General features: G+C 38.4%; 2 protein-coding genes and 1 long non-coding RNA gene across 6 annotated transcripts in view; 2 read left to right on the top strand and 1 right to left on the bottom strand.

Annotated features, from left to right (window-relative positions):
• Positions 1-627: 627 nt before the first annotated feature.
• Positions 628-13,357, top strand: LOC121727973 (nucleolar protein dao-5-like). Of its 3 annotated transcripts, none has more exons than XM_042116056.1 (9): positions 628-1,021; positions 5,774-5,881; positions 8,363-8,600; positions 9,071-9,206; positions 9,506-9,614; positions 10,939-11,040; positions 11,225-11,317; positions 11,568-12,813; positions 13,295-13,357. In XM_042116056.1, exons 1-9 carry the CDS (start codon positions 857-859, stop codon positions 13,348-13,350), a joined length of 2,253 nt encoding a protein of 750 aa, XP_041971990.1. In that variant the 5' UTR covers positions 628-856; the 3' UTR covers positions 13,351-13,357. The 3 variants fall into 3 exon arrangements, with proteins under 3 accessions (XP_041971990.1, XP_041971989.1, XP_041971991.1); XM_042116055.1 differs by having other exon boundaries at positions 9,503-9,614; XM_042116057.1 differs by lacking the exons at positions 628-1,021; positions 5,774-5,881; positions 8,363-8,600; positions 9,071-9,206; positions 9,506-9,614 and adding an exon at positions 9,629-10,679.
• LOC121727977 overlaps positions 5,604-27,617 on the bottom strand; it is a 26,326-nt gene continuing 4,312 nt past the window's right edge. Inside the window, exon 3 of the long non-coding RNA XR_006035752.1 lies at positions 5,604-5,695. This is a non-coding gene — a long non-coding RNA (uncharacterized LOC121727977). The remainder of the gene's footprint in view (positions 5,696-27,617) is intronic.
• Positions 21,398-27,617, top strand: part of LOC121727975 (juvenile hormone esterase-like) — a 7,886-nt gene continuing 1,666 nt past the window's right edge. Inside the window, exons 1-8 of one of the 2 annotated variants that reach the window (XM_042116061.1) lie at positions 21,398-21,587; positions 21,831-21,967; positions 22,253-22,395; positions 23,039-23,181; positions 23,941-24,126; positions 25,595-25,785; positions 26,327-26,495; positions 26,931-27,147. In XM_042116061.1, coding sequence (XP_041971995.1) covers positions 21,524-21,587; positions 21,831-21,967; positions 22,253-22,395; positions 23,039-23,181; positions 23,941-24,126; positions 25,595-25,785; positions 26,327-26,495; positions 26,931-27,147 — 1,250 coding nt within the window. In that variant the 5' untranslated portion in view covers positions 21,398-21,523. Of the gene's footprint in view, positions 21,588-21,818; positions 21,968-22,252; positions 22,396-23,038; positions 23,182-23,940; positions 24,127-25,594; positions 25,786-26,326; positions 26,496-26,930; positions 27,148-27,617 lie in introns of both variants that reach the window. The other variant, XM_042116060.1, reaches the window with a different exon arrangement.

Below are 27,617 nucleotides of genomic sequence, written 5' to 3'. Positions count from 1 at the left end.
AAAAATAGCTGTCATTTCAAAGGGTATCATCAGTTCAACGTACTTGTATAATGGAGGTCAGTGCCAGGCTCCCATACAAAATCTTAGTAAACGCCAAACGCGGTCACGATCGAATGTCAAACGAAAAACTCACACTCGGCACACAAATTCTTGATTGTGTCCATATTTCTTTAATGAAATTTTTGAAAATGGAGTCTGGCTAGCGAAAGATGAGACTGGAAAAAGGCGGCAAATTAGAAAAATCGACGTTTAACAACCATGTCTATAGCCGGAATTATAGTTTTGATCTACGAACTACGAATAATAAGGTTTCTTAGTTTTTATTATTCGTAGTTCGTAGATTAAAACTATAATTCCGGCTATAAACAGGGTTGTTATACGTCGATTTTTTGAATTTGCCGCTTTTTTCCAGTCTCATCTTTCGCTAGCCAGACTCTACAATTTACAAAACATCCAAGACTTTACAAAATCTTTGGATTTTATAGAGTTAAGTCTATGCTACAGAGTATGCGAAACTAAAATGATTATTGAGGGCAGTGTAGCCGTAGGTGATAGGTGAGTAATTTGTAATCTGTGGTGATAGGTCCTGTCTACAAATATCTATTAGTAATCTGTGGGTCCTGTCAAGTTAGTCAAGTCACCAATAAATTGTCGCAAAAATGTATTTTACAATCCGTCAAAAATCTGATTAATTTCGCAAATATCAACTTATTTAGGAAGTGATTTTAAAATTTCGATGGGTTCACGTTATTATGGTGAAGAAACAGTAATGTGGATTTTTATAAGAAAGTGGTAGAGTAGTTTTTTGTGTGTAGAAGTCATAAGACTTGTGTCATCTGTCTTCCCTTCCATCAAAATGGCTCCTCCACCGGAGTATGATAAGGAACCCAAAGCACCGGATAAAAGTCTAATAAATATTTCTAAAGACGATTCTAAAGTTCGGTATACTAATAATATAAAAGATCATCCTCCTACTTCGGAAGTAAAATCTACAAATTCAAAAGCAAATTCCGATGCAGAGGTAAGATTATTCATTACATTTTAATTAAAAATATGAAAAGTAATTGAACTTCGTAATCATTACTATTAATTAATAAGCTTTTAGATAACAAATCGTGATTTGGTTGCTAGAAATCAAACACCGTTCCAATCGAATATGGCGAAACGTAAATGTCAAAAATACTTTCGTCTATTCGTGGTAAAAATGTCTGTGCTCAATTTTCGTCATTTCGGCAAATATTGGTTGCAACCACATGTTTCGCGTTTATAGTACGCTCTAATAACCATAAAAGTATAATAATTCTTTATTGAATACATTGGACAACTTGCTGAAATGACATTGTTCTTCTTGGGTCAAAAGATGTTAAATGTTGATCTATGATTACTCACTACAATAATTTTTGGACTCTAGATAAATTATTGCATTAATTTACAGCTTGTAATGGTTCGTCATGCTTTTATCTTAGAGTGGAGTCATTTTTCCAGTAAATGATTCGTTTATATTTAATGTGATATTCATATAACATTCAAATTCGATATCATTTATTTCCTTAAAGGGTTAACAAATATATAAATAAGTATTTCAGGCGCAACAAACAAGGTGCTGACAAATTATTCAGGAAATAAAATTACAAGTAAATTTTAAAATTAGACTATGTCAATAATCCAATAACACCATCAATTTCTATATATTTTGTAATTATTTTCATGACTTTATTGTTCATTTCACTGAACAGAAAATTTTGGCTTTTTCTTCTTAACACCTGCATCCTGGGTATCACAGACACAATATTTTCAATTGTTATGTGGTAGCCCGCTGCTGCTTGAAGATTGATGGATTCCCTCTTCAATACATCATAAGAGAACATGTTATAATTATCTTTATGGTCCATTTAGACACAAATGAATAACATACTGATATACATAATATTATGCAACATGATGTTCCATGTTACCATGTATGTGTACTATTGAAATATTTATTAATACTTCGATAGGGGATTCTCAGAAATGCTATTGTATTCTATTGTTGTCGCGATCACCGGTGCTCGTATGGGGCTTGATGGGTTAATCATGATTAAGTTTAATATTATTTAACTAAAAATTTGTATTTACAATGTTAATTTTAAATGTTTGAATACTACAATAACTTAAGAAAGCTTCTCCAATTCCTATCACTTGTCCAGAACTTCCTGATAAAGCTAAAACAATACCATGAAAACATAGGTTATGAAGAATTTACATTTTATATTTAAAACAACCTTAGGTCCACTTGCGTAGATCCAGATTAAAGTTAATACCGGGCTAAATAGTGTGTTACTTCTTACATTCTTCATATTGCTTCAACTCTCAAGCGGTTGAATTCGACCGCGAAAACAACAGTTTTCCAGGAACCTTTATAAATATTTTACGAAAGAGGTAACATTTAATCTGGGGTTAACTTTAACCCTGATCTGTGCAAGTATTTTTCTTAAAATCTTAAATTAAATTAACCTTTTAACCGCCAAGCTTAAAATCAATTGTCGTGCCTCTAGCGCCGGCGCCATAAATCGAAAAATTTATACCTACAACAAATAGTGATGTGCAATACTTATATTTTTCGATGTCAATAATTTATTTCTTAATTTATAATTTTTATAAAGTATAAACTGATATCTAGTATTTGAATCCATAATGTTGTAAGTAAATATACAACGCTGGCAAAAACATTAGAAAAAAAACAGCTTGAATAGTGAAGTGACATAATCCTACTAATATTATAAAGGCGAAAGTTTGTTTGGATGTATGGAAGTGTGGATGTATGGATGTTTGTTACTCTTTCACGCAAAAACTACTGAACGGATTTTAATGAAACTTTACAATAATATAGCTTATACATCAGAATAACACATAGGCTAATATTTTAATATTTATTAGATACTAGCTGTTGCCCGCGACTTCGTCCGCGTGGACTTCAGTTTATAGCGCGCGATGTCAACAAAATTGGTGTCAAAAGCTTTTATAAAAAAAACCCTGGTACCCCTTAAATCAAAACAGCTGTGCAGTGTGCACATAATATTTCATTTTTTTAAATTAAACTTTATATATTATGCCAAATTTTAAAGCTTATTTAGCCCCCCCAAATTACACAACTTTACCCATAAACTATTTATCATTGATAGGTTTAAGGTTACGTCACTGTATATAATATAAAGTACTGACTTATTAGATAACGTAAAATAGTAATAACAATCGAAAAAAAATCGAAACCCGAATGTATAATGATACCACCTCTTATAGAAAGATGTTGGGCAAGCGTTAGCGCGATGTAAGAGACGCACGGCGCCATCTAGTATGAATTTTTGGAACTAACTTAATTTGAACAAATTTTCGTATTTTCACCCCCTTACAACCCTTTTTTCCGGTAAAAAAGTAGCCTATATCCTTTCTCAGGCTTTAGACTATCTGTATACAAAATTTCATTACAATCGGTTCGGTAGTTTTGGCGTGAAAGCGAGACAGACAGACAGACAGAGATACTTTCGCATTTATAATATTAGTATAGATTAAATAATTTTAACCGACTTTCAAAATGGGGGAGGTGTTATGTTCGTTTTCTTATATTCAACTATTACTCCGCTGTTTGTTAACTAATTTTCAAATTTTTTCTTTTGGTATACAGGGTGTAACAAAAACAAGTGATAATACTTTAGGATGTGTACGTGTTCCTTGTAGAGAGTTCACTGTGAAAGTAGCAGCGCTGAAAGACCAACTTTTTTTTTCACTTTTGTATGGGGAAACTCGTGACGCTCGGGCCCTTGCCCATACAAAAGTGAAAAAATTTTTTCGTCTTTCAGCGCTGCTACTTTCACAGTGAAGTCTCTACAAGGAACACGTACACACCCTAAAGTATTATCACTTATTTTTGTTACACCCTGTATAGGGTATCATCCCAATTTGGTATTATATTCACAAAAGTGGTGATCTGATGAAGGATCCATAAGTAATCGAGGGAACTCCTCAAAACTTATAGGGAAACATGCGGTGACTTCGGTTTCGTGAGAAGTATTCTAAGCATATGCTACCAACAAGTAAGATTTTGCACCGAGATATACCTGGTATACCGTGGTTCGGAAGGTGCTGAGAGAACTCCTGATTCTTTATAGATACAAGTTTGGGAGTTTCGGCGTTGTTTTAAGAACAGAAAGCATATGCTACTATGCAAATTACATTCATCATCATCATCACCATCGCCATCACTACCATATTATACCATTTCATAGTCTTTTAGATCGAGACTCGAGTTTGTCAAGCGATAATTAAAAAAATCTATACCTACCTAATATTATAAACCTGAAGAGTATGTTTGCTTGAACGCGTCAATCTCAGGAACTACAGGTCCGATTTAAAAACTTATCTCAGTGTTAGATAGATCATTAATCGAGTAAGACTATAGGCTATATTATATTATCACGCTAAGACTAATACGACCGAAAAAACTCAGGAAAATGTGGGAAAAACGGGGGAAATATTTTTATGGGAAAATGTACGGTTTCTGTAAAATTCCTAATTTACGCGGGCGAAGCCGCGCGGGACATCTAGTTCCCAATATTTGTTATTACATTTCAAATAATATTCATTTCATAGTTTCCAGGGATTAAATAATTGTGTTGTTTAAATATATAACCTACTACAAATATAGATTTTCAATAGTAGATCGATATCCCATCCCCTTCACACGCATAAAATTTCATCTAAATGTCGTAGCAGACAGACAGATAGGAAAGCGTTACTTTGTAATTTATTGTATTTTTATTTCTAATTTAAGTATACACTACAATCACATTTATCGTTAGCATCATCAAAAAAAAATCTCCACAGCCGAACATATAACCTCCTCCTTTTTGGAAGTCGGTTAATAAGCACAGCACTAGTGGAAAATTCTAGAAGGCGGCACTCGTTTATGACGTCAGAAGCGGTCGTCTTTTTCCGACCGTGGTGTAGGGTGTGCTGACAACATTCGTTTCTAAACATGCAGGCTAGGGATGGGAATCGTCAATTCAATCACTGACATTTTCATACTATATTTTTTATAAATTAAGTAAAACAAACACGTTTATTTGTTCAATAACCATTGCTTTATTTGTTTTATAATAAATTAGTTAGTATAAGCAGAAATTATTTAATTTATGTGGATTTTTGTATCAGTAAATCATTGCTTATGTCCCGTCCCTACTGTCGGATTTTTCCGACTCGTGCGTTGGACATCAATACACTTTTCTAAAAATATTTTCGGTAATTTATTTAACTTTAGACATTATTTTTAGGTTTTCTAATTAAGAAACTAAAGTGTAATCAATGGTAAATGATTACTTCATTAACTATTTACCAAGTATAAACCATATTTTAATATAATACAGTGCTAACAAACAAAAAAGGCAGATTAACCGAGTAGTGGTACTGGGCCTGTAGACAAGTGGCAAAGCGCTAACGCTAACGCTAGCGCTACAAAATGTATGCGATTTGACATAAGTCATCGCTTCGCTAGCAAATACTAATGTCAAATCCATACATTTTGTAGCGTCAGCGTTAGCGTTTTGCCACTTGTCTACGGGGGCTGGTCGTAAATATCCGACCTTGGCGAAACGGGCACGAAAATATTTGTCGGATTATTCCGACCTTGGCGGTTAAAGGGTTGAAATGAATATAAATTATTCTTTTACTAAAAAAAAACCAATAGAGATCTACTTCTAATCCTTTGTAATATAACTCAAATGATTTATTTTGGTTTTAGAACAAACATGTGGAGACTTTGGATGATGGGCAACTGCGGGCTCTCCTAGATGAAGCCATTACATACAAGTGCCCAAAAGACAGAGAAGGGAAGAGTAGTCTTTTTAAGGTGAGAAATAATCATTGTTCATATAGTCCGTCAAGAAAGTGAAGAAATTAAAAAGTGCCAGCATCGTAGTGTCATCCCTTTTTTCTTAGATTGTTTTGAAAGCGATGACACTACGATGTTGCCACTTTTTAATTTCTTCACTTTCTTGACAGACTATACTTGTTTTCGTTGCGGCCTGTGTTGAGGATGGAGGTGAACAATATTAAATCCTTCAGGATGGCGGTTCTTCACCTTATTATTTTTCAAAATTTTATCAATTATCACCTCCGTCGTGGATATTGCAGACACAATAGATTATGCGGCAGCCGGCTACCGCTTGGGGATTGATGAGTATCCTCTATCGATCTATAGCTTCATGCTCATTCACAATCACCGCTATTCTCGACCCTGCCGCTAGAGCGATTTAAAACATTATTTTAACAAATGCTGTCTTTAAAAACCTTGAAATGTAATATCAATGCAATTTACTTGTTACACAAAGAAATTCGACACACTGTTAAGTATTATGTACTTTCAGTTTACCTATTTATAATTTTTGCGTATTTCATATAATATGCAATTCTTTGTTTTTAAATATGTTATATAAATATAAAATCGGACAAGTGCGAGTCGGACTTGCGCACGAAGTGTTCCGCACCTTTATAGAGCGCAAGTTGGCAAAAAATTGTATTTTTGTATTGCATATTTATATGTATTTTATGTATTTTATTTCTAATATTATTATTAATTATTAAAGTAAAAATATAATTAAGGATTTTGTGAATATTTCAATTTTTAAGTGGCTATATGTTGCCATTATTGATTACGAGCAAAATAAATAAATAAATAAATAAAAAATGTTTTATTTCTGAGTAAATTTGAATCAAATAGTAAATTACAGTGGGGTCCTCACATTGCTAATCTAGCAGGTAGGCTCAGTTCTGCAGCATATGCAGTCAGAAAAATTAGAGAAATTTCTGACGAAGACACGGCACGATTAGTATATTTTAGTTATTTTCATAGTAGGATGTCATATGGAATCCTTTTATGGGGAAACGCTGCCGACATTAATACAATATTTGTGCTGCAGAAGCGAGCCATACGTTCTATTTATAAAATGTCTGCTTTAGAATCTCTGAGAGATAAATTTAAAGAAATTGGTATTCTAACTGTTGCTTCTCAATACATTTTGGATAATGTAATATATGTTAGAAAAAATATAAATAAATTTAAAGTTAAAAGTGACATTCACTGTAGAAATACTAGAAATAAGCACAAGCTGGACATGCCAGTGATCAGACTTAGTAAAGTCAGTAAATCTTTTAAAGGTCAATGTATACGCCCTTACAATAAAATCCCAGAAAACGTTCAAAATCTTTCCATTAATAAATTTAAAAAAGTAGTCAAAGAGCGTTTGTGTGCCAAAGCTTATTACAAGGTCAATGATTTCATAGAAGATGGCACATCTTGGGAGTAGGATGGCTTCTTGCAAGGCTACTTCTACATTATTATATTATGACTTACAATTATGTATGTTGACATTGTATATAATATTAAGTTACAAAATTGTAAACTTTATTTTAAAAGAATAATTTTTCTCTCACTTTTTTGGTAAAAAGTGGAACCCGTGCGAGTTTCTTACGCCGGTTCTTCTCGCCGGGGTAGTTCCCGAACCGGTGGTAGGCATCAGGTAGATATTCTGAAAAAATTTGATTCAAATTTACTCAGAAATAAAACATTATTTATTTATTTATTTATTTTATTTATAGCAAAATGGGTCCAGCCGTTTACGCGTGATGTCGTGACCACGCGAAATATAACGTTCGCAGCTTCGCCCGTGTCAATTAGATATTTCACAGACAAATTATTCCACAAAAAATAGCCTATGATCCTTCACGTGGTCTACTTCTTACCTGTGCCAAATAACATAAAAAATTCTCCAGTAGTTCGTGAGATAAGCCCTTTAAAATAATTTGCCCCGTTTTTTCCCACATTTTTCTCTATTTCTTCGCTGCTTTTAGTCTGAGCGTGATAAAATATAGCCTATAGCCTTTCTCGATAAATGGACTATCTAACACTGAAATAATTTTTCAAATCGGACCAGTAGTTCCTGAGATTAGCGCGTTCAAATAAGCAATTTCAAATAATTTCTCCCGTTTTTTCTACCTTTTCCTCTATTTCTTCTCTCCTATTAGTCGTAGCGCAATAAAATATAGCCTTTCTCGATAAATAGGCTATCTAACACTGAAATAATTTTTCAAATCGGACCAGTAGTTCTTGAGATTAGCGCGTTCAAATAAGCCCTTTCAAATAATTTCCTCCTGTTTTTTCCACACTTTCCTCTATTTCTTCGCTCCTATTAGTATTAGCGTGATAAAATATATAATTTTTCAAATCGGACCAGTAGTTCCTGAGATTAGCGTGCTCAAACAAACAAACAAACTCTTCCGCTTTATAATATTTGTATAGTATAGATCATTACATGTGTGTGTTGTATTGCAGGAGCTGCTGGAGGAGGTGGAGCAGGACGAGCAGTGCGAGGCGGCGGCGCGGGTGTCGGGGCGCGGGCGGCGGGGTCGGGGCCGGCGCGAGCACCACTCCTCGTTGCAGGACCTTGTGGCGGCCATGGCGGCCGAGTCCGCGCCGCGCCGCCCCCGCCACGCGCCCGCGCACCCGCCGCCCGCCAGCGTGTCGGCGCGCGCGCACCACGGCGGCAGCCTGCCGTCCGGCGTCGACACATGTAAGCACCCCGAGTGGGACGTTTTTTAAATCCACTAATTAGGTGATCCGTTGGTGAGCCGGCGAACTAACGGTTTAACTTGGCTCGTCGGCTAGCATTAGCGTGCCAAGGTGCAAAAAGTCTACTCTCGCCTTCTCCGCACCGCGAAAACTTTACTTAGAATTCCAAGCATGCGGCAACACGGAGCTCGTACACGGAGAAAACCCCCCGGCTTTAAGTCCGCGGACTTTTGGTGATCCGTTGGTCGTTTAGACTATTTATTTGTTTCCGCGCTATGGAACGGCCCGGCCGCTTGTGTTGTGTATTGATGTTTTTTACTTTTATCACATCTAAACGGCTCGAGCGATAAGTTGACATGGCAGCAGCCGATACGCTGGATACATCGAACACGTTTTACCGCCGGAAAATATCACAATTTATTATTTAAGGTAACTTTTGACGAAACTTAAAAAATATAATACTTTCCACAGCTTTTTTACTGAGCGAGGAGCCGGCTCGTGGCGGGTACCTGGCGACGGTGCGGTGCGTCAACCCGCCGCCACTCGCCGAGCGCCGCGTCTCCGCCAGCGACGCCAACCCCCCAGCTGAACTAGATCTGCTCACCAGGTGATTTTTATGCCTTTATAATTATTGTTATTAAAGTGTTTATTTATTTTAAAAAGAAACGAGCAATACATGTACTATACATTACAGTTAAATAGTTAAGCGAATAAATAGTACAATACAATACACTATACAGCATTTGTCGCAGATATCAGAAAAAGCTAGGGAGAGAATGTCGATTAGTATCGTGATATTTCCGCGATACGGCGAAATTACTGACATATATTTTTGCAAAGAAGTTAAGAAAGTATATTCACCGTGTGTGCAAAGATAACTACAATAGATGAAATTTGTTCCAGTAGAAGTAAGCCTATATTCCCCGTGACATATACGGCTCGCGCCACACTGGAGATCGGCAGCGGCAGCGTGTCGTCGGGGCGCGCGGTCACGACCACCACGGCGTCCAATCAGGTGCGTACGTCACGCCGGCCCCTCCTCCCGCCCCGCCCACTGCCCACCGCCGGCCCACCCGAGAAGTTGTATGGACATCGGAGGCTGTACAATCCAAGGACTGATAAGAAAGTCTTCAAGAAAAATGCTCGTGGATCCTACGCCAAAGAAAGCTTTACCTGTGCTAATAACACAGTATATGAAACTGGCGAAGTGGCTTTCGCGAGTTACAAAAAATTATGTGATGACAATACATGGACTGGCATCGTGAACAATTGGTACGATAGTTTTAATAGCAGTACAAATCGCACTCAAAAGCTCAATGACAACCGAAATGTAAATATTGAATCTGAAGCTACCCAACCGTTACTAAATATGGCTTTTCATAATATTGAATGTTATAAAGGTGACTATGATTCATTTCAAGAAAACGTTAATGACTTTCATCAATTTAATGTTAATAATAGAAATAATAATGTAGTAGAAGTGAAAATCAAATATCGTAATATCACCAAGGGACTGGTGCCGCCGAGTCACTCACTTATAAACAAAAGAAATATAAGGAGTCTCACTATTGGCGTGTCGAGTAATTTTCGAGACCCCAATGAATCTGGCATTAAAACAATTGAAATAATAAAAAGCACTCAATGTGACCCAAAATCATCACAATCGGGCCCTAATCGTAAGGAACGCAAAGTAAAATCTAAATTTCCATCAGCTCAAGGTGACAAAAATAACCCGAAAATGTCACAGAAAAAGTGTCAAGTTTCTCAAAATATTCTTGATAAACAATACGCCTACAAAGGCTTTACAACGAGTAAAATTAATGAAGATAAAGGTGTTTCTATCGATAAAGAATGTGTAAATCTCAAGCTTAATGCAAGCAATCAAGATCCTGAAATAACATCAACAGGACCTGATGCTTTTGAACGTGCGGTATCCCGTGCCCTCGAAGCTAAAACAGCTGACGACAGCACAGATTCCATAGCAAATGTAAACAAAATATCTCAAGAGACTATTGAAAAAAGTGCACCGCCTAAAGCTTTGTCCAAGATAGATCCAAAGGAAGTATCGTCTACTGTTGAGGTAGGACTGTCGAGTTATTTCTAAGTGCCGTAACTCACTAGGATGACGTCACCAGCTGCTGTTTCCGAGAGCTAATATTGGAATGTGCGTCACCTTAATCACTCTGTGATATGTCACTCACTGATATATTAAAATATTATGTATTTTAATATAAAATGTTGGATATTGATCCTAGTGAGTTAGGGAGATAAGTATTTATAATATAAACACGACAAAGCTAAGTTCGTCTGTTTAAAATATTGTATGATTTAAATTTCAGGTGGATTCTGCAATTCCGTTTAGTTGTATCACAACCCCCGAGATTGTGTCCAGCTGCAACACGACTACATCGACCACACAGTCCGACGCCATCGACCAAAAGGTAATAAATATGAACTCGCTTAAAAAAGTCTGCTTAAATATTAACATATTATGCACAAAGAAAACATTGAGAATAATACAATACGATATAAACATAAACACTGTACTAAAAGTCTAGATATTTGATTGTTACTTTAATGTTTATATCTACATGCATATAATTAAACATTTATTTTTATTTATAGCAACCTCGCAGCGTGATTTCGAGTAACTTCAATGGACTACCGCTCACTCGACCCAACTACGGCTCCACCGCCTCGACCACTGACGAGTACAAGGTGAATGATTTGCCGTGTATATTTCTTTGTCACTAACATTGCTTGCCTGCCTAACCATTTTGGATGTTCGATGTAATAATGTTAATTCTTACACTAACTATGCGACAAGGAGCAATATTCGCACGCAAAATTGCTGCAGTCGGCGTTGGGTCTTCGTTAACATTCAATACCCCGAATTTTTTAATACATCTAACATATATTTTTCCTTTCTATTCAGGTGCCTATACTCACTGTGCACTACCGTTTACAGAAATCTCTAGACGAAAACGGCAATGCAGTACAAGGATTCAATTCACCTCTATCGGGCTCTAGTCAGCACAAGAAACCTCGAAGAAAGAAATCGTCCAAAAACGAGACCGTCATTAAATCTCACCAGATCGACGGCTACCAGGGAAATAAGGATCTCAACGAAGTCCTCCGCTTCATCGAATCGAACGCGGACGGCGCGCGCGCCCACAAACTCGGCAGAGCCAAACACAAGGACGACTCCGACGACAAGTGCACCAAAAAACGATCGACCGAACGACGCAAGGACAAGGAGAGCAAGATCAAGCGCGCCACCTCCATGGAGGAGCTCTCCCGGACGAAGCTCGAGGACCTAACCGATACCGACCCTCCGCTCCGCGCGGGCAAGGCGCGCGGTCCCGACGCGGCGCCCGCCAAACCCGAGCGGCGCTCGTGGGGCGACGACGCCCGCGCCGCGCTGCTGATGCGCCCCGAGCCGCCCGCCGATGCCGACGCCGCTGATCCCGCCGCCGAGCTCACCGACTTCCAGACCGTCACCAAGAAGCGGAAGCCGCGCCGCCGCACCGACGAGGCGGAGCGCGAGCCGGCCACCGAGCCCGCGCCGCGCCGCCGCCCGCCCTCGCCCCGCGCACGCCGCATCTCCGCACCGCCCTCCGACCGTAGCAACGACTCCAACGACGATATGGACTCCGTGCACTCGCTGCCGGCGGCCGGCACCCGCGCGCGGCACCCGCTGCCCGCGACCGCGGCGGCCCCGCCTGTGCCGCCCGCGCTCCCGGCTCCTCCCGCACCCGCCCCGCCCGCCTCGTACGCGGACATCGCGCGGACCCGCCACAACATCCCCGACCTCATCGAGTCGTGCAACTTCTACGGCGAGGGCGAGGCCGAGAGCGCAGTCGGGGCGCGGGCGACGCGCGCGGACAGCGAGTACCCGGCGCTGGCGGGCGGACGGCGTGCGCGCGACAAGGCGGCGGGCGGCGGCCCGGCGGGCGAGGCGCCGGCGCCAGACGTGGTGGCCGACCGGCGGCCGGCCGTGGTGCTGCTGGCGGCGGGCGCGCGTGCGCGGGAGCTGGACGGCGTGACGTTCGGCTTCGACGTGAACGAGCAGCTGCTGGGCGGCGCACGCGCGGACGTGGTGCGCGACGCGGAGGCGGTGGGCGTGCGAGCGGGCTGTGCGGTGCTGCGCTACCTGCCACCGCCCGCGCACACCGCACACCACACACACCTCATTGTCGACTACGTGCAAGCCGGTAAGCGATGCAACAGTTTAATAGTATATATTATACAGGTTGTAAAAAAACAAAGGGAAAATACTTTAGGGTGTGCATATTATGTTCTTTAAATAATATTTTTGAATATTTGCCTTGGGCCATTTGTTGTAGAAACATAGAAGTCACGTAACTCTTTCAGCACTGCTGCTTTCACAGTCAACTTTATACAGAGTGCAACAAAACTAAATGATAACACTTTAGGATGTGTATGGGACCTCTGTATGAGTTCACTGTGAAAGGTAGCAGTGCTGAAAAAGAAAATTTTTATTAACTTTTGTATGGGCAAATTCCTGACGCTGGAGCACTTGCCCAATGCACAAATAAAAAAAAACATTTCCAAAATTTTACAATCTTTTACATTAAAATATTGTAATTTATAATGGTGGCGGTCCTCGTGATCATCGACAGCGCCCAGAAAATATTTGGAATAGGTATTAAATCCAATTATTATTATTTTCAGCTTGGGAAGACATTATGAAGTGCGGCAGCGGTAAAGTGAAATATTACAGCGACTAGTGCGATCGAGACGATAACGATGAGACCGTAAAAAGACAGTCGTGTGAACGACCTGACTCGCCTGTTGGCTAGTAGTGCTACAATGTGTTTGGTTTTACGCGGCTTCGCGGTGCGCTCGATCGAAGTGCGGATGCTGTCGCTACGTTTGGGACTGCCTCAATCTCAGTACGAAGTGAACGATGCGAGGTCGGCTTTGTGCAAGCTTTTCCCTTTGGCGTTTCACTCGGTCCAAAATTTTGCATAGATTAAGCCCGTTGAAGTAAGTCGGTTTGTATATAAGATATAGAGCATTTATAAATCTCGAAGTATATTGTGTACATACGTCTTCCGTTGGTGGCTGGAACTAGACGTCGAGACCACGAGATATCTCCATTCTCCGAGTACTCGTGTCAGCTCGAGAGTCATATCTGATATTTCTGTGCGAAATTTTCGTGTTACGATGGGCAAGTTTCAGGCGTTCTAGAGGCGGCCACCACTGGAGTGATAAAATTATTCTGAGGTCATTTAGAATGCATTATATTTTGTTTAATAACTGTTGATGTTGTGTTTGGTTTTTTTTGTTAAATAATATCTATCGGTTAAAGTTGTTTATTCATTTTTATTCTGAATTTTTATTTCAAAGTAAGTAAATAAAATTTTGTCTAAGAAAATATTTTGAAAAAGATTTCGTCGTATTTATTATCATACGAGTTTTATTAACTTTATAATGAGAGAGATAAGAATCCTGATGTCGTGTGTTGGTCGTGATTAATTTGTATGATATGTCGCTTGGACTAACAGAAACACATACAAATGGAAATATTTAAATACTATCAATTTAATTATTTTTTAGTATGGCGGATTCTAATATGAAATATGTAACTAGGAAATTGCTGTGTGTTACTAAAATAAACAAAATAGATGACAATCTAAATTGAAAATTAAGGTTCTTTGTTCCTAATAAGAACACATTATGTAGCTTCATTTAAAAATCTAAAGAAATAATTATACAAATAAAATATTTTTTTCGACAAAGTTCTAGATTCTCTCTACTTAATAAATTCATTGTTACGTTTTTAAGTTTTACACATGTATTTTAAAATAGTATGATGTATAATAACACTAGTGTATCTGCACTTTTGGCGAGTAAATAGGTACTTTAGGATTAGGGCAAAATTAAATTATATGGAATGAGCCTTTTAATAACTTAACAATAAAATTACTACTTCAAAGTTATTTGAGCGGATGTGTCTTGTCGAGAATGGCACTGGATACATAAAACGGGAAGGTTTTCGTAAAGAATATTATTTTAAAGGTGTTTCAAACTATAGGCTCTTCTGGTATAATATATTTTTCTGCTTGCGGAAATGTGTCGTTTGTCATTTTTATTTATGTCTATGTAAAGAAAATTATTTAATAAAAGTTGGAGCTGCGCAGAAGTTTAAATTGTTGAAAGGCTCATCCGTGAATACCTAGATGTAAAATTTGCGAATAATAATCGTTCTCTATCTACCAAAAATGTCTGCTCAAATGCATCTTCCATTATTGTTTTGGCGTAAATTGATCTTTTGAATTTTTGAAAGGAGAAAGTTACCATGGTTGGCATAATAGGCTTGTAGTATAATTAATATTAAATGGCGTTGTCAGTTTTCACGCTTTTGTCCAAATCTATTTCGCTTTAACAGGTTTTTAGAATTAACAGTAATCATATCGAAACGGGCATATTGCTACTGTATGCACGATAATACATCTAGCTATTGCTTCATTGGGTCATGAAGTTGAGTAATTTATTTTATAGTATCTTTATCGTATACATGTATCATGTAGATGTAAATTTTAGTCAAAACAATAGAAAAGATGAGTCACGTTACAAAAAAACTTAAAATAGACCCTCTACTAAGAACATACTTTAATGAGCTGAACCAAGACTGAAAGCATGTAGGATCTCTATGTTAAATCTCATGAAATGATCCGTAAAATATGCTACCATTCATTTGAACTCCAATGGCATCCGCTATATTCAAAATTTGTATGCATCGGAATGAGTATTTCCTTTGCGCTATATAATGGACTGTATAAGTCCGTGAAATATCTTCGTAAAGTAGGATTTGTAGAATAAATAATTCTGTAATAACAATGTAACGACTCACGAGATCATATTGAACACTTCCACATTATCCCATAATATGAGTGCAATTGTTTCCAACAGCAATATTACTATTTGTTTTCCACTGCGGAACTAAAATGGTCGCTTTGAAGAATCATAATATGATTCATTTTTCTAAAATCGCAAAATGCAACTCCTCTGCTTGCAATTCATTTCTGTATTTTTGTACTGATTTGACATCAGTTTGACAGTCTTGACAATTCATTTGCTGAATTGTTTGTTTCGAGCTGTAACAGAGGAATATAGTTTGTTGAAATATAGTGCCTTCTCTTTCAATAATAAGTACAAAGTACGAGAGAGAAAACATGGTATTCAATTTGCGATTAACTTAAATACGCTTACGTGAAAAAGGCACTCCGAAATGTGTTATGACAAATTGCGACATTTTATTCGGGTGATTCGAATTTGAATAAAAGTAGAAAAATCTGTGTAATTCATTGATAATAATAAGATATTAGGACATCGGTTGATACATTGAAAATAGGGGTTTTGCTGTACCAATGAAATGAAGTCGACTGCTGTCATATATTTTTTTACTCGTAAAGTAATGGTACTATAGCTTCGCTACTCAAATCATTTGTAATTGAAAGCGTTAGAGTTGTAAAAAAACAATCGATATTGAATGTGTGTGAAACTTACCAAAGCTTAAACTAGCTTATGGTGGTCTTCGTGGTTTTATGTCGTACTGAGCTATAACTAATCTACTAGCAGTATCGATTTGAATTTCATTAGCGGGCACGTGTTCTGGTGTAGTTCACACACACGTTTTAATGAATTTTAAAATTGTAATGTAGAACTGGGAACCCTTGAAATAAATGGAATTATTATAAAGTTCAACTAGTTACGATCCAAAACTAGTCCAGCGAGTACGATGTATTCCGTATGTAGGTTAGCGCCGGTCCTTAATATGATATTTATCGCTTGATAGTATTTATAATTGCCCTGTTAATACTTGTAAAAGAACACCGACGGTGTGTTAGCTGAATGTAAGACTTGCGTGTAATTATCATGTAAAGAACGGAGTGAGTTTTTGTAAATATCTTTCGGGAGAGCACGACGGAGCAAATATACACCCCCTTGCGTGAAAACTGTTCATTTGTAAATAAGTCGATGCTACAACGACAAATTGTGCAACAGTAGTTAATTTTAATGTTATTTATTTATGTACAAATAATATTACGACGTGTAATTTAGTGCTAGGTCTACTCGGGTACCGTAAACTCGACTATGATACGAATGTGTACCAAACTTTTTATGAACTGGCCGATTCTGAGTTGTGCAACAGCAACTTGTTAGTCACGTGTTCAAATTCTGTAATACATAGTTAGAAAAAAGTGTCAGAATTATTCTGACTTTATTTTACTAAATTTTTAGTAGCATGTAAATTGATATTTACAAAATGAACAGTTTAAACCTGAGCTAATTTATGGTCTTTAAAATATTCGATTCATAAGATGCTAGATTTCCGGGATTGTGAATGCCTATACTTATAATATTAATTGTTCACTGATTGTGGCGAAACTACTAAATAGATTTATACTTTGATTTTAATCATAAAATAATTACCATTTGGTGTATTTAAAAATATAAAATGAATAAAAAGAGGCTATCTACACGTTACTCATTTTAATATTGCGTGCGTGTGGTGTGGCTACTAATATGTCGCAAAACTTATATTCGTATGTGTGTGGTACCGAGTACCGACTGTATTCCCTCACATTACCATAAATACTGTAAATGTTCAAAATTTACCAAATTTTTTATTTACTTAATATATTATTAGATATAACGTAAAATTACTCGGAACTGTCGGAAACCTTATTACGTCACAAAACAATATCTTGGTGTAATGTCAACATTTGTAAGAATTTAAAGGTGAGACCGCACACGGCGACACTAAGCTGCAGTAAAACTAAGGGACACGTCACGGCCAAATATTCTTCGCATAATACCATATGAGCTAAGCAGCATCAGAGTAAACAGAACTTACGAGTAGGCCGACTAAGAAGAGATCTCGAATTTGTCGTAGTATGGTATGTCATCGGCCGGCGCGCGCCGTGCTAATGCATTACCCAGCATTGTGAAACATGTTAAAATTGACACTCGCGCCCAACGCGCGTATATTCGCCCGTTTGTTTGAAGTCGTGGTACTCCATAAAACTTAGTTCTATGAAGCGTCAATTAATGTCGCGTCGCTTCGCTGCAGCGTAATGTCTAGTGCGGTGCCGCCTTAATTGGAGTGTTTGTAGTTTCGCTTGACAATATTACTGCTATTCTGTAAGTCTGTAACACACACGCTCGTCGCTCATACAGCTAAGTGTGATGTGAACAATTACTGTACTTTTCTTCAGTTTGTAATATATGTACATACATAAGAGAAATTAGATTTAACGTTACGCATTTTGATGTCTGTAGCTTGTTCTGTGTTTGAGTCGTGAACGATGTCGGACAAGAGTGGTGTAAGTAATCATAATAATTAATATTTAAATTGGGTAGAATCTACTACTTAAGGCGTACTTAAGGGGTAGGGATACGAGGATCTCCAAAAGTCAGAGGAATGCTAGATAATAGTAGATGTCGTAGCGAAACTATCAAATCTGATAATATTTTTGTCAATCTAAATTATCGATGTTTTATATCATACTTTAAAATTGTAACCTACTAGATAGATCGTTTAAACTTGCCCATACGTCCTACCATAATCGAATCATATATTTATATCATATTATATGATTGTAACATCTTTGTTATTCCATTTTTGCGGGATTGACCCCCGAGAGGAGAGCGGCGAGCAGTTATAGCGTCATAAGTGTTTCAACTTTATCAATGTCAATATTTTAGCCGTTGCTCACATTGGTCACCATTACACATATTATGCTGGCACTTCACATGGCTATTCGTATTTGCTATTGGCTATTTGTTGCATTTGGCAAAATTATTGACGTATAAACAAACACATGGACGTCCAATACCAAACTTTTACTTGATTTTGTTTACTTGTATATTTCATCGTTTTGAAGTGCGTCAATAACCGACAAAGGTATGATAATAAAATATGGTATTGGTCATATTTGTCAAATAGGCAAATAAGGCCAATACTTTGTCAAACATACCGTCTACAAAATATGGTGATTGCTTGGCGAATACATCAAATACGCAAATACAAATAGCCATATGAAGTGCCAGCATTAGACTTGTGTAATTGTGTAATAATAATATGGTAGAAGTTTAAATAATTCTTGACTCTAAAATTTGCCAGCATTATATCTCTGCAGTCGTTCTGAGCGTCTAGCATGCGTACCACGAGATATCTCACTCTCGAGTGTAGTTGAAAACTACTCTTCTCATAATGTCAAAATCTCGACAAAACTCGATAAAGATGTGTTATTTTAACGACAGATCTACACGAGAAAAAATGTATGTCATGTTAGGGTCAATAGAAATGAAGAGACAAACCATCAAACATCGAGAAAACATGTAGACAAAATTTTCTCGTTGGCGCATGCTAGCCGCACTGGTGTGACCAGCCTGTGTTACAAAACTATGTTCGTTTATATATTTTTTTTTGCGATCCATGATTTTTCTAAATAATTATTGAACAGTTCTGTATGCTATCAGCTGATTTGAAAAATCTAAGGGTATTTGTACTATAAGAGAAATCGATTTATTGGCAGATTGTGGACCTAAGTTATTTGGACGGATTATGTCAAGTTAGCGTCAGCTGGGATCTATCGATTGAGGTTTATAATATAATCCGATGTAGTTACGAAGACCAACATCTGCCTATGTATCAATTTATTTTTATCCGTCAAAGTAAGCTTCAGCTACAGATCGGTATGGCCATACTAAGTATATCTATCATGTTGTATTCATGGTTTAATCGTAAAATCGTGTTAACTAATTTCCTGGATTGAAGAGAACATAGTAAAGAGAATCAGTTACGTATAAACCACCATTATTTAATTACCGTATTCAAAAGGAGAATGAACTGTATCATATAGCAAATAATTTGTTACACTCGAGCGATGCGTGACACAAGCGCTCAGCAGCAGAGGGCCGGTTCGCAAGTGTCGAAAGCCGTTTTAACCTGCGATAGAATTCGACGCTTGAGAATCGGGCACCAGAAGTGAATGACGCCGTCGGGGTTCACCGTTCGGCCGAACGTCTTCTCTACGATCGTAGTTTTGAACTCTGCCCTAGGCGTCCGCAACGAAAGGCTATCCAGCTATTTTATTAGTCGACCCGAGAACTAGAAAAATATAAGTAACACTAATGTTTTTGAGTTTTATAAATGTAATTACTAATTAAGTCGTAGGATATTGGGAGTGATACCGCTTAGGACATCCTTCGGCGATGTGTAAATGTTGAATGTTAATAAATTGAAGCGATCGTCTCGCCCTCGCGGTCGGCTGACGGCGGTCGTCTGACCACGGTCGGCGGACGGCGGTCGGCCGACGTCGACGAGGCACTACACTTTATTTTATGCTTTTTATTTACACCGCGGTCCGGGCCCGGGTGAGACGGTCGCGTGTATAATAATATTATAATAATATACCTATTACAAATGTTTCACATTTATTTATGCGCTTTTTTCTCTAACTTCACGATTCTATATTTTTACTCTGTTTTACGAAATATAATGTATAATTTTATTTATCATAGATTTGTAGTGCGGCGACGGAGGTGTTTTCATTTTTATGATTATTGCACATACGAAATATATTTATCTTAAGATGTTAAGGTATATTTTAACTTTAGTTACAACTATCATAATATACTATACATAACAGAGTAAAAATCTAGCAACCTTTCTAACTGTAAGCAATTGTTCATAAAATATTGTAACCAACTGCTATTTACAGTTATGTACTTTTTCACTGTTTCCGTTTTCTTAATAAAATGTTGAAATTATATTTTGGTCTTTACGTTTCGAACCTCATAATACAGACGAAGATTTACTTGTAAGTTGTATTTCATACTCACATTTGTAACCTCAGTCAGTAAAATATGCACCATAGATATCTTTATTTCCTCACCAATTAGTAAAGTCTTCGTAGTTATTTCTGCTATTTTACTGTATGAGATTAAAAGAGTATCTAAAGACTTACATTTATTATTGAATCTATATTTTATAATGCTACATTATATGTATTTAATCAATTAATTTTTTCTTATTGCATTGAGAATTTAATATGGCGGTCACAGTGTGCATTATAGTGCGAGAAACTGATTAAAACAACTTAACATAGACTTTATATTATTTAGGTAAGTATAGTTACTAGGTAGGTATACAGTATAAACTCAAGAAATCCCCGCATGTATATTATCTCGTATTACATTCACCTTTCTGTTTATTTACGTGTGTAAATGTTTTGTTATGTTTTCCTTATGAGTCATTTTCCTCAAGCGGCAATCCCAGCCAAGAAACGGCCATGGAATAAGTGGTTTATTAACATGAAATATATGTATCAACAAGAAAAGATCAATGCACGAAGTGCTCTCATTTTAGTGTTGTTTTTTGTGATTATCTTATATCTTAAAATTAAAAAAAAAAAAAATTATATATATATATATATATATATATATATAAATATATATATATATATATATATATATATATATATATATATATATATATATATATATATATATATATATATATATATATATATATATATATATATTTTTTTTTTTTTTTTTTTTTTTTAAAGTATTAATATAATATAAAATAAAAAACCATTTATTTGTACCTACTGCTACTGCTTAAATTTCATGAAAATCGTTGGAGCCGATTCGGAGATTCCAAATATAAATAAATATATTATAGTATATAAATATATTATATATAAATATATTATAGTAGCAGTAGGTACAAATAAATGTTTTTTTTTATTATTTCAGACTGGGCATTGTCGTTTAACTCTATGTGTTTTTATAGTAAGGATAGGTAAGTATATAAAGTGTTAAATTGAACGCGAGCGTCTGATTTACCGAGTTGTTTGCTACAAGTGGACGTGTCTAGATATTATGTTGCTCGTACTGGGTGTTGTGTTAGCAGTTATCGGCCAAGGACTTGGTGGTTATGTTCAAGGTCAGTGAAATTATTGTCGTTCACATATTACGTCAGGCTTTCGTCTGTTAAATTATAATGAAGCTACGATCCTATATTATGTCATGCGTTACAGCCTTCTTTCTTTGTGTGTTGTGGATTCTGTCGTAACGGAATGTGCACGGCCCTTGAATATTTTAAAGCTACACATTGAAAATTAACAAAAACAATATTTTTTAACGCTTTACATTTATGTATTACGTTTTGTTACAGCCAAAAATGAAGCCAGAGATGAGGCCTCGGCTGTGACGCCTTCGGGTCAGTTCAAAGGAATCATGGACGTGACTCGGCGAGGGCGGCAGTTCGAATCTTACCGCGGCATCAGATATGCCGAGCCTCCAGTTGGCAACCTTATGTTTCAGGTTAGACTAGAAAAATGTGGTGACTCGTGATACCCCTGGTTTTACCCATGTCTTACTCAACAGCAAGAAGAGCATTGTTTATTTGTACTATCAGAGGAGTTGATTCATAGGCAGACGGCGGACCTACTTTTTTGCCTCTTCTTATGCAGCCGATAGATCACGATTAAGATTGTGAAATGTTGGACTCATTCGTGAAAGCTCTCCGATATTTGTTTTGAAGTTGGCTAGTTACCCTATTATTTAAATAAATATTGAAAGAATATAAAATGAATATGGCATTTTTAGCCTCCAAAGCTAATGGTGAAGTATGATGGAGTGGTGAACGCCACCGCCGAGGGTCCGTACTGCCCGCAGCCGACCGAGCCGGGGACGTACGTAGATGAGGACTGTCTCACTATCAACGTACACACGCCCGTCAAAAGTGCAAGGTAAAGTTGCAAGTGATGACCAATAAATGCCAATAATTAATGTAAAAAACAACTGCAAGTTATAGGTACGTAATTTTACTCTTAGGACCCACACCAATGAGGGTTGTTGAAATTCTATTTGCCGCTATGTAACCTTAGGATATGTCGTGTCAAAAACTGCTATCATATGTCACGATATAGATATCGTGTGTCACGATAATATGCCTATTAGACAGGATCACTGACCTCCATTATAAAAGTACGCTGGACTTATGATACCCACCTGCTTTTTGTGCCTATTTGAAGCGGAATCAGCGCCCCCAATGCGGGGAAAGAGAACTAAATCTGACGTAAATTGCAAATGGCTGCTTAATCGTTATTGGTTGTCATTATTATTATTAGTTCCAAGTACTCTCACTACTGCTATCAGCGCCAATATGACGACTTTCAAACGTCATTGTTACGTCAGATTTAGTTCTCTTTCCCCTCATTGGGGGCGCTGATTCCGCTTCAAATAGGCACAAAAATAGCTGTCATTTCAAAGGGTATCATAAGTCCAGCGTACTTGTATAATGGAGGTCAGTGGACACGATAGACCCTAAGGCTACATGGCGGCATCTGGTGACAAATAGAATATCAAACAATTTGTATTTCAATGTTGCAGATCGAAGCCCCTCCCGGTGATAGTGTACATGCACTCCGGCGGGTTCTACGCCGGCAGCGGGCGCAGCGACATTGCCGGCCCGCACTACCTGCTAGACCGAGACGTGGTGCTCGCCACCATCAACTACCGCCTAGGCTCACTAGGTACGTGGTATCACAACTAACCCACTAGAAGCCCGGCAGCAGCTCTGGATTCATGCATAGGCAGTATAGGCCATGGGCTATGGGTGGCAGCGCGTCCTAGGATGGCGGCAGAGTTCGTACATAGGGGCGGCAAAATCAAAGTGGCCTATATGTACCCATAAAAAATATAAATCCGGCCCTGTCCGGTAGGATAGGGCTTTAGTCTCCAACAAACCCACTACGCCACGTTCACACATGCGCATTTTCTGCTGTAACGTATGGGAAAACGCGCGCAGGAACCGCGCGCGCAGAAACGTGCACGTTTGAACGCGCCCTTAAAGTTGTTGGTGCTTGAACAGTTGCAGAACGGCGTGACAGAGGTCTAACTCTACTTATCTTTTTCATTTGCGCTCGATAATCATTATTCATTACTATATCGGTATTTATGCTGACATATTGTGAAAAACAAGATAATGCTAAATTGGACGGTCTCTTCTGTATCTGTAGGCTCTGTGCTCTGTATTCCAACCATAAATGTTTAGAACGTTAGGGGGTTTGGCACAACTTTTTTACATGGAGAAATGCTTTCCAGTTTCCGCGTCCCTAGCTGATTGAGGACATCAGATGGTGTATCTAGAACTCCTCAGGCGCATAGTCTATCCACTAAATCCCCATGGTGCCCTATTCTCCGATGAAGGCAATGATGCGCGAACAATGACCACCACACCAGCACCCTACCAAAAAAAAAAGCTGAATATTATTTTGTATGGTACCTAACAGGGTTTCTTAGCACCGGGGACGAGCTCGCTCCCGGTAACAACGGCTTCAAGGACCAGGTGGCGGCGCTGCGCTGGGTGAGGGACAACATAGCGGGCTTCGGCGGCGACCCCCACAGTGTCACCATAACCGGCTGCAGCGCCGGCGCCAGCAGTGTCATGCTGCACATGATCTCACCTATGTCTGAAGGTATTTGGGGCTGTTCATGCTTTGATGGGATATTACAGGAGGCGTCATCACTTAAACAAAGATTTTGACTGGATTATCCTATTCAATGCATAATTTGTACGTGGATTCACAACCCACAAGCGAGATACCATCACCGCGAGGTACCACCATCTGCCTAGGAATCAACTTCTCTGATAGTACAACGTAGGTGCAGGCGTAATAATTAATATCTTCAAAGCGAAAGGAAGCGCCTTATACAACGTAAGAGTTTCCATGACAAAATTCTAAAATGTTTTATTACAATATATCTAGTAAAGCCTCACATTGGGAAAAATGAATAAAATGAATATACTATCTCCACTGACAGTTGCGAGTTTCTTACGCCGGTTCTTCTCGCCGGGTGAGACCCCTAATTGGTGGTAGGCACCATAATATAAACTTTCTGAGAACATATTTTGTTTCAAAAGACATTGGGCAGATTGGGACCACTCTCCAATAGCAAAAAGGTACATATCACTGGACAGGTCTCCTCAATAGGAACAACAATCATTATGACCACCTGGCTGTAACAACTGTCCATTTGGAGTAATGAGACTTTTTATCAAATACACTTGCTGACACGAAAACTGACTCGCAAATAATTCAAGACTTCATGAATGACGATGAAAACACATTGCATGTTTTAATTCAAGGATATGACGTGTTTTTCTTAGATGACGTGATTTTCTTCGATATGACGTGATTTTCTTCGATAGACTCCAATTTAACCCATTCCCAAGCCCACGGGGCTTGGGAATGGGTTGGAGTCTATCGAAGCTTGCGGTCATGAGTGGTTCGTGCCACTATCTTAAGACCGTGGAGAGACACAGCTTGCTACAGAACAGGCAAGTGAAGCTCGAGCTGTAACAGTATGCTGCTGGTTAGTGGAAGTGGTGAACGGCTGCCTTAAACGAGATTTAAAGCTGCTACGACAAAAATATTTTAATAGAATGTAGCTATTATAAACCACTTTCACATACGCACAAGGTCATATACGCCACAAAGTAGATGCAACAAACATATAAAAAGCAAGTGCTTAAATGACAAGAGACTTTCAGAGAAAAGAAGCTAATAAAATAGCTTGGGTAATCAACTAGCTTGGCTAGCCTTGGGTAAACGTAACCTTTTTATTTGAACTTACAAGTCTCATAACTCGGAACGGACAGCCGTAATAACAAATGTATCTTAGCAATTGTTGCTCCAATTCAAGAGACTTATCCGATGACACATATTTCAATGCCATTGGTGGATGGTCCCAGGTTCCATACATTTTTGCCCATCCTCTTTTATTTTCTGAATAAAATATTTTTTTTTTACACCGCGAGCGGCAGCCGGCAGGTCTATCAATTCAATGTGTATCTTTTTGTGTGCTTAACAAAGTTCAGTTTTGAATTGAATTGGTGCGTAAATTTTGCGTGTCACAAGTAAAAATATGTTTTACCATTTCAAGGACTATTCCATCGCGCTATATCTATGAGCTGGTCGCCGGTGGACAAGGCTCCGCTGCGAAGCGACATGAACGACTTAGCGGTGAAGCAGGCGCGACTACTGAACTGTCCCACCGACAGCTCTAAGGCTATAATCGACTGTCTGAAGACCAAATCGTGGAAGGAACTTGGCGATTCGCTTGATAGCTTTGCTGTGAGTGTTCAGTTTATTGACTTTGTGAATAGAACATCCGTAAACCTTAGCTAATGGTACCTGAATTGCTTGAGAACCTATAGGCGCGCGTTCTATTCCAAGCTGTGGCATCAAATAAGATATGATTTTTTTAACAAACGAGCAAACGAGTCACCTGATAGAAAGCAACTTCCGTCGCCCATGGACACTCGCAGCATCAGGAGAGCTGCAGGTGCGTTGCCGGCCTTTTGAAGGGTAATAGGGGAGGGTAGGGATGGGAAGGGAAGGGAATAGGGGAGGGTAGGGAAGGGAATAGGGTAGGGGATTGGGCCTCCGGTAAACTCACTCACTCGGCGAAACGCGCCAAGCGCTGTTTCACGCCGGTTTTCTGTGAGAACGTGGTATTTCTCCGGTGGAGCCGGCCCATTTGTGCTGAAGCATGGCTCTCCCACGTAAATTCTTCTTCCATCAAATCGTTAAGTATCACGTTCAAGATTGTGACGAAACAAGCGTTTCAAAAATTAGTCATGCCGATTACAATTCATATTATGATCTTTTTCAGGAATTCGCTTACGATCCTATCGGTATTTGGTTGCCAATCATTGAGAAAGATTTTGGACAGGAAAGGTTTTTAACAATGCAACCGTTAGATGCAATCAAGGAGGGCAAAATCCACGCAGTCCCCTACATCATCAGTCAAACGAAAGACGAGTTCTTTTGGAAGGCATACAGTGAGTAGCTACAGCATCTTCATCAGTCTATCCATACTTAATATTATAAACGCGAAAGTGCGTCTGTCTGTCTGTTACCTGTTTACGCCCAAACCGCTGAACCGATTTCGATGAAATTTGGTATAGAGATACTCTGAGTCCCCAGAAGGGACATAGAATAATTTTTATCACGGAAAATGTACGGTTCCCGCGCGATAAACGAACTTTGGCGCAACAGAGTTGCGACGTCATCTAGTGTTGAATAAATGATTTTGAAGTTTGAAGTCTCCCAATTGAGCTATATTACGGGTAATAATTGGGCATATTGGGCGTCTACTAGTGTGCCTATTGGGCGCCTATCCATTTATTTATATCGCAAAATGCCCGGGCGTGGACATGTATGGGCCTTTACGACATCTTGCTTACGCTAATAATATTATCTAACGACCATTTTAGCTATCCTCGAAAACAGCACTTTGACCAATCAGATGAACGAGGAATGGGATCGTGTGGCCCCCATAGCTTTCATGTTACCGACCACGAACAGAAACAACGCGGTGAGGCAACTGAAACAAGCGTACCTCCACGACAAACCCCTGACTAACAGCACAGAGAGTGCTGATGGACTTGGGAAACTGTATGGTGATTCTGTCATAGGATTTTCCGTACACAGGTAACAATGGAAATTTGTTATTTAAGTTTTGAAAGTAGTAATCCTAAGTCAAAAAGTAAAAAAAAAATACAAAAGAAAATAATCCTGTATACAGACAATATATTTATACAACGTGTTCTTGTCGGTCAAGCCAACCTTTTCATCTATCAGACAATAACATAACATTGTATAACATTGTATTAAGCTGTATACACAATGTGATCTTTTTATTTGTAAGGTGGTAGGTACCTTCGATCACATCAGTCTTCATACCCATACAAATTGCCGATCCGGGCAATTTGTATGGGTATAAAGACGGCATTTTTTTTTGAGTTCCCAGCATTGTTCTCATAGAAAAAGTTGTTCATTTGGACGGGCTCATTTGACGGTTTCAAGGATAACGGTGTTAAACCTAACAACCTGTATACATATAGCGTGATCGAAGGGTGGTACAGTCTGTGGCGCACTCATAATATTCTAAATATTTTTTT

Source organism: Aricia agestis, chromosome 6 (genome assembly GCF_905147365.1).
Source record: "Aricia agestis chromosome 6, ilAriAges1.1, whole genome shotgun sequence".
NCBI classification, from domain to species: Eukaryota; Metazoa; Arthropoda; class Insecta; order Lepidoptera; family Lycaenidae; genus Aricia; species Aricia agestis.
This window is presented reverse-complemented; position numbering and strand designations above follow the sequence as displayed.

Bases quoted from the DNA above. Each gene is read 5' to 3' on its own strand.
- LOC121727973 (XM_042116055.1), top strand. From the start codon at position 857: ATGGCTCCTCCACCGGAGTATGATAAGGAACCCAAAGCACCGGATAAA. The intron at 1,022-5,773 runs GTAAGATTATTC...TTTTGGTTTTAG, and splicing joins AAGCAAATTCCGATGCAGAG to AACAAACATGTGGAGACTTT. The intron at 11,041-11,224 runs GTAATAAATATG...TTTTATTTATAG, and splicing joins CCGACGCCATCGACCAAAAG to CAACCTCGCAGCGTGATTTC.